The sequence below is a fragment of the Cyprinodon variegatus genome, unplaced genomic scaffold (genome assembly GCF_000732505.1).
Source record: "Cyprinodon variegatus isolate N-32 unplaced genomic scaffold, C_variegatus-1.0 Scaffold4, whole genome shotgun sequence".
Taxonomy (NCBI): Eukaryota; Metazoa; Chordata; class Actinopteri; order Cyprinodontiformes; family Cyprinodontidae; genus Cyprinodon; species Cyprinodon variegatus.
In genome coordinates, this window is record NW_015150457.1 from 2,742,240 (window position 1) to 2,749,527 (window position 7,288).

At 40.5% G+C, this 7,288-nt stretch overlaps 1 protein-coding gene across 2 annotated transcripts in view; it reads left to right on the forward strand.

The window, feature by feature from the left end:
• The window catches only part of prox1 (prospero homeobox 1), a 29,605-nt gene extending 22,885 nt beyond the window's left edge, over window positions 1–6,720 (forward strand). Inside the window, exon 5 of one of the 2 annotated variants that reach the window (XM_015373065.1) lies at window positions 4,938–6,720. In XM_015373065.1, the coding sequence (XP_015228551.1) occupies window positions 4,938–5,123 (186 nt within the window). In that variant the 3' untranslated portion in view covers window positions 5,124–6,720. The remainder of the gene's footprint in view (window positions 1–4,937) is intronic. The other variant, XM_015373074.1, reaches the window with a different exon arrangement.
• The last annotated feature ends 568 nt before the right edge of the window (window positions 6,721–7,288 follow it).

Consider the following 7,288-nt stretch of genomic DNA (forward strand, 5'->3'; position numbering starts at 1 on the left):
GTTTTAGCATTTTGCATCAACATGTAATGTTGTTTCGAGAGGGAACAGAAAGTTACTTACCTAAGTTGACTACGCAACAAGATCCTGCTCCTGAGCGCACGCCTATATACAATCAATTGAAAAACCACCACACCTGTAGTACTATTATCTTCAAGAATCCCTTGCTCACAGACAAACGCCACCTCACCAGTGCTTGATAGTGTAGAAAAGGTGAATAAAAGAGAAACAATATGTGGCCAATACAGCAACTTCAGTCACTGTCGGTGCAAAGCTGGTAGAGCCTTAAACCAAAAGAGGCTGATATTACAGTAAAATTCAGCTCTACGTAGTTGTGACTTAGAAAAAATCCTATTACAATACATCAAACTTTTCCATTATAACATAAGTTTTAGATTCTTTAAATAAATGGCACAAAAAAAAATTCTGTGAAACAGATGACAAATATGTGCATAACTTTTATGCGTCCTTTTGTGGGTGGAAGTCCATGCTCAAAGAAGAACATTTCCAGTGTCTTTGACCCTGTCCTGTCCTTGACTCCCCATTGGAGGTGCACCTTGAGAAGACCACCATGTGACGCCAATGATTCTGCACACATAAACACACCAAGTAGTCATCTAGATACAAACCCATGTACACATATATACATGACAACAGCCCCTCAAGGCTCGGCGTTCTCAAGGCTATCAGAGGAGTGAGGGTGGCTGATGTTTGCTCAGCTTTGAGGCCCCTTTCCCGTCCCAACAGTCTCCAAAGCACAGACCTTACAAGAGATAGACCTAAGGAGATGAAATATACCATGGGAACACACAAGGCTGTTAGGGATAAGAAAAAACAACCATTAAGAATGAATTAAATTTAGGAACCACTCTTGTCACTTGCTTTGTTTTTGTGGTGGTTTGACTCTTCAGCCATGGCACAGTCTTATCAGTGCTAAGGGGGGCAGGGGACAAGAATTGTGAGGGGTACCAAGAGAGGGGACATGGGTTGTGTTTGCTTAAAGTGACAGTGTGGGCCAAGGGCTTATCAAGGCCTTTGTAGATTATTGATTGGAACAGATACGTGAGGTACATGAGCCTGTACGTACCTGAGTATGTTGGAGGTTTAGAAAATTTGGGCTCAACTCAATAAATATACAAAAGTCCTATTGAAGTATGCTTTCGTGTGAAGTTGTACATTTTCCGGCAACACAAAAACACTGGATAAGAATATTAAATAACTTCCAACATTCCAAACTGATGCAAATAGAGGAATATAAAGGATGGAAAGTGCTGGTATTCCCAGGCTTGATTGGAGTTAGGAATTAACCTGGTTGTAGCAAAGGGCTTATGTTGTGTCCATGCATTTCATCCTTCAAGGCAACAGCTTGCTAGCATACACACTCACTTGTGTACTCTCACACACACACAGCCTTATCTTCCAGGGTCTTGTCTTGTTTGGCTAACACTGTGCAAATAGAAGGTGCAATACATCTCCTGACAGTTCCCAAAAGCAAAAGGGAGAAACACGTTGGTCAAACAAACAGCCAACCCTGAGTCACAGGGAGAAAGGAGATTTCTCAGGCTTTAATGAAACACAGACACACAGACATGTGTATCTCTACACTTGGTGTGTAACAGTAGCCTGAATTTGAAGGCTTTGGGGCCTCTGGCTACCTTTTTAAACGTTTGTCTAAGCAGTCTTAAGACGGGAGCTGCTGCTGCTGGAGTGAATAGCTCCCAGCAAGCTATCCACAGGCTCCCTTTGTCCTCTGTCATATTTTATTATCTCATCAAAAAGCAGGAAATCCGATTCCCTCTCTCTGAAAAAGAGCTTATCCCTCTGTCTCAAAGCAACCTGTCACGAGAGGGAAAGATGGAGAGAATGGGGGAGAGTTGTTGGGCCGAGGGGGAAACTGTGTAAAGGAGTGATTAACTGCCTCATTGCTATCAAACCCACTTTTCTTTTTTTTCTGACTTGCTTTGGTCCGTCCCTCTTGATTGGTATTTATCCAAAACGGAAAACAATGCAAGGGGTTAGGGAGGCACAGATTTATCACCTTTTCAGATTCTTTTATCAGTCTTTATCCTTATGTTTCTTTCTTTTATATAAAGGTACATGAGGTAATAAACTATAAGACACCTGGTTTCAGGCTATATTATTAGGATAAAGATATATATTTCTTAGTAAGGTCTGGATCGCATGTCCTTATATCTGTGTTTAATGAGTGTTTTAATCCAATACTTTTCTCAATGTTTCTGTAAAGGAAATATCACATTCATTTTCCTAATGGAAATGCTGTAATTAGCCATGGTTGGTATCTACACTTACACTTACATCTTTGAAATATAAAAAGGATTGTTAGTTTGAAGCATTTTACACCATTCAGATAAAAAAAAAAAAATGCTTGACGTGCGCCACTTTGCACTTTCCCTTATTTCTTAAACTTAAATTTTTAATTTCATTCGAAGAGTCATTTCATAAGATAGAGAGAGACAGGAAAGTATGTTTTCTAGTTAATAATAATTTTTTTTATCTTGTACAGATGTTTTCGAAAAGAGTCTTTGTGACAAAAAACGTTGTGTTAATGCAGCATCACCTCTGTCACCTTGTTTGCCTTTTCCAGGCATTGCTGCCATCATCAGAGAAACTCTCTGCCATTTATTGCCTCTCCTTCTATTGCATCTGTGTTTTAATTTTGGGCTCTGCTGAGAAGTTGTTAAAAAGCCCTATGAAATATGTATGAAGGATTGTGAGCCACGCGATTGGCCCCATTTATCGGACAGCAGAGCAAATGAACAGCCACACTGGATAATCCCCCACAATGCCCGTGGAACAAAGGCCCAACAGCTGACCCTAGAGAGAAAAATGGAGACGGGGGGAGACTTTGGTAGGCGAGGGGAGTGCTGCAAACAGTTAGGGCTCACTGGTGGTCAGGGGCCAATTCGCTCATATGCGCCTCACATGTAGTGGCAAAACAAAGGCTTGTGGGACAGGAATAACTCCCCTTGTTCTGTTGTTCCACACTCTCTCCTTAGACTCTTCTCAGCCCCTCCTTCCCTCACCATCTCTCCCTCCCCCTCTAGCAGTCAAGAGGATCTGAAATACCAATACCCTTTTCTCCTTGACATTGCTTTCTCCTTGCAGTCAGCGTTTTGCTGTCCTTTTATAGTCAAAACGTCAGGAGAAATTCCATGCAGGAATATTCTTAGTAATGCAGCACTGCCTGCATCCAGCGGCCAGGGCGCTGTGCTCCTTTTGCCAGTCAGCGGAGTCTATGGGGAAAAGCACGCACAGGCAGTCCCACAAACTTGCCGTAGCACACGCATTAACTTGCCCTCGTGCCAGGGTTATTGTGCCAGTATTTCAGAAGCGACAAACAGCCCAAACAATGAATTATATCCTCTTCTACTCCTCTGGACGGGGGATTTAATATTTAGGGAATTGGGTTATAGCATCCAAGCTCCTTATTCATGACTCACCTTTTCACTTCCACATAAAAACATACACACCGCACGCCATTCATCACCCAGGGAGTGGGGGGCTGCTGTCCCATGTGTGTCTAACGGTGTGAATAAAAGCCTGCATGTGTGTGTTCATCGTGTGTGTCCACTAACCTTGCTGTGTCCTGACACTCCTGATGAGTATCTGCAGGACACTAGGAGAGGAGCGCGCATTGTCAGGCGTTTAGGCAAGCTGCTTCTGTATCTATACGTGTGTGTGTGAGGCAGGGAGTGCAATATGTGTCTGCGTGTATCAAGAGAGGCGGGCAGGGAGAGAGTCAGCACTATCCAAGCAGGTGACCCCTGAAGGCTGCATTGCCCTGAGCTCTAAGTCGAGGAAAGAGCCAAATACACCAGGGTAGCTAAAGTGTGTGTGTCACCATACAGGATGTGTCATCTCCTTGGCACAAGGAGGTGTGTGTGCTGGTGTGTGTGCTCACGCCTGCATAAGTGTGTGTGTGTGACAGAGTGTTGGCTTGGGGGAAGGTGTCACAGATCTATGCCAGACTAATCATCTCCGCGGTGTCGGTGAGCACTGCTGTCAGGGACACTAAAGAGGCAGCGTGTCTCCCCGTTCCCAGAGCATTTAGTACTTCCTCTTTCGCCAGCACCTCTCTGTCGCTCTTCAAGTCCTCTCTGCTCTCTTGGTTGGTCACAGGTTTGCAGCGAAAACCATAAACATGTCACATGTGCCATGTTACTGCAGTGGGGGTGGGGAAAGAGAAGTGTGATGAACCTGAGAATACATAAGAAGTTACTTTTTCTCAGGCCGCCACCTCAGTCGCAGTTTAAGGAAGTACATAAAGGAGATTTATGGTTTTATATCCAGAGTGGTAATATCAACATACTCTACATTTGAGAAAGATTTTTAATATACACCAGCATTGAAAAGTGATAACTCTGGACTGTTGGGTAACTTTGAACATTTTGACATCTTAAAACAAGAAACTTAAGTGTTTAAAAAACTGTCCTTTATAAAAAGGTGACAATTATAAAGGTATATAAAGTGTTGTTGAAACCTTTTGAAAGAGGGTACTCTGTTCACATTAGACTGACATGTACCTGTTTGGCTGCCATGCATAATGCTATGTGTAAGACAAGCTAATTCTTGGAGCATCAAATGTAATGCTGCGCTTCGGCATAGATAAAGATGCTTGTCAAAGTTTAGGGAAGGATGAGTCAAGGCAAAGGCAAGGCAATCTGGGAAAAAAACAACAGTGAAACATTAGAGGGTAAAATAGACTTGAAGAATTCAACTTCCCGCAGGATTACAATACTTTTACTATTCCAAAGTTAGAATAAATTAAATTCCATTGATAAATGGCAAAGTCCAGATCTTAATTCTATTGATAATCTGTTTCAAACGCTACAAAAAGTATTCCTTTATGACAAAAAGCACAGCTGGAACTGTTCTAAAGGCTAAATACAGATGTTTCCTTCCTCTTTTTGTCCCTGAAGGTCCCCGATCGCTTCCTGGAAGTGGCCGAGATTACACTGCGGGAGTTCTTCAATGCCATTGTGGCCGGCAAAGATGTGGACCCATCTTGGAAAAAGGCCATCTACAAGGTCATCTGCAAACTGGACAGCGAGGTCCCAGAGATCTTCAAGTCCCCAAACTGTCTTCAAGAGCTTCTACATGAGTAAATTTCCTCCGACACCAACTCTGCTCATCTCTTTGCGCTTCTTTTGTTCGTTGACTTTGATTTAATTGAGTTTTAAAATAATTTCCCCCTAGTTCTATTTTTTTTTTTTTTTCCGACTAACTATTTGATTTTTCTGTTCTCTTATTATTATTTTTGAATGTATAAAAGTTATGGAGTAGCATTCCCAATCTAAAGCCTCTGTGGCACTTCCTAAATGATCTAGGTATTGTGTTGTTGTTTATATATTATTATGGTTACTATATGTTTCATTTTTCTAACATTCTGAAGTGGAAAGACTTTTATTATTGGGTGTTTTGGACTGTGTGAGACCCTCACCTGTTTGGCCCATTTTATGAACAATGCTACCTGAGTGTGTGGAGTTGCTTTCCATTTATGCTACAAGTGCAGGCAAGGTATACTGAGAAACTTTACCCCTAAAATTTTGGGGGCCGCCTGTTCCCTGCTTAATGCAAAATGGACGTCCGTTAGACTTTGCTTTATAAGATGTCACCAAGAGGACACACACATGCACACAAAATTGAGGCCTAGCGTTGTTATGGACTAAAACTGGACTCGTGTTACTTTTCAGCACTGGTCTGCAGGATTTGGACTGGTCTCAAAGGACTATTGAGTTAACTTTTTGAAGTGTATTTTCCCTGAAAAGCAGGGGATTGTGTTTATTGGGTGTACAATATTATTTTGATTAATATTCTTATTGTTGTTTATGATTATTTGTCGTTTCTGCTTGCTGAAGATTGGCACCTCAAGATATGTTTGTCCCTTGATGCCGTTGCAGAAAATAATAAATTATTATTATTGATATTATTTCCTGCGCTTTTAGATTCCTGAATATTTTCTCCTTCATACTGCCCACATCCTCTTTTCTAAATAAGTTTCTTAATAAGGGCCATAATTTTAGGGTTTTTAATTTACTTTGCATTAAGAAAAGGTCTTGGTTAATAAATCTGCAACACTGCATCTGAAATGGTTGCAGTAATATTTAGTTCAGAAATGTAGAAGAGAACAGAAAGAGAAAGTAAACAAATTGCATTTGTATTTTTATTTTAACAAACATCCAGAAGCTCAACCACAAAGTGCACAATTGTTCATATATCTGCAAACTACTTATTCTATTTGTTTAGAACAGCGCACCGCATGTCTTTTCCATCTTTTTTCACTAACCAACTTTGATAATGTGAAGGCTATTTACTATTAGGGTTTTATTCTGATATGCTTATATGAATAAAACTGACAAAGTTACCTTATATGCAGATGATACTTGAATATGTGAGGATCATTCAGAGATTTAAAATCCATCTTGAAGCAGCACACAGACTCACATACATCTGTACTGTACACACAGACCAAGCATAACTCTTTGACCAATTGTCTAATACTATTAACATCAATTACAGCATTTTTCAACCCTGCTCCATGAAGAAGACTGTCCTGTTTTTTTTTTCCTCTGCTAAAACACGTCCCATTAAGATAAGCGCTGTTTAGGGAAGCCTGTTAATCAGCAAAAAATGGAAAAATTCAAGATAATGTGCCTTAAAGGTATAGTGGAGGTTGCTCTTTTTCTGGGTAGATCATCAAAATAAGTGGTCCTCCTAATTGTCAATCATTCTGGTGATGTATTACATAAGGCCGTCCTATGTGCTCGTCCCCATTTTCAGTTACTGGTGTTGAGTCTGACATAGTGGAAAAAATGCAAATCTTCTTTTAGAAATTAAGCTTGTATGAGCGGTGCAAACAGCAACTTTTAAACAGAGCGTGAACAAGGAGAAATGGGCTCGTGCATTCTCTTGCACAGGCATTCCCTCTCGGGATTGGTGCAGGGTTGAGCATGTGCATTTTTTTTTTTTAAGTGGAGTTTTAAGTGGCTGGTCTTTTCAAAAATTTGCGAAAATCCTCCACTATACCTTTAAGGGCTAGGGTTGAAAAGCTCTTGTCTGAAAGTATATAGTCAAACCCAGGATTACTCAAAAACATTCAAAATTTAGGTTTCATATAACTGAAATTTTACTTACGTGTTTTTTGTTTTGTTTTGTTTTTTATTCAATGGTAGTACTGTACATTTAGATCAAATCAAAATTAGATTTTGATAGATAATCTGTGAAGGCGGCTAAAAATAACGACAATTAATAGGAAGCTTTCAACTCTCAA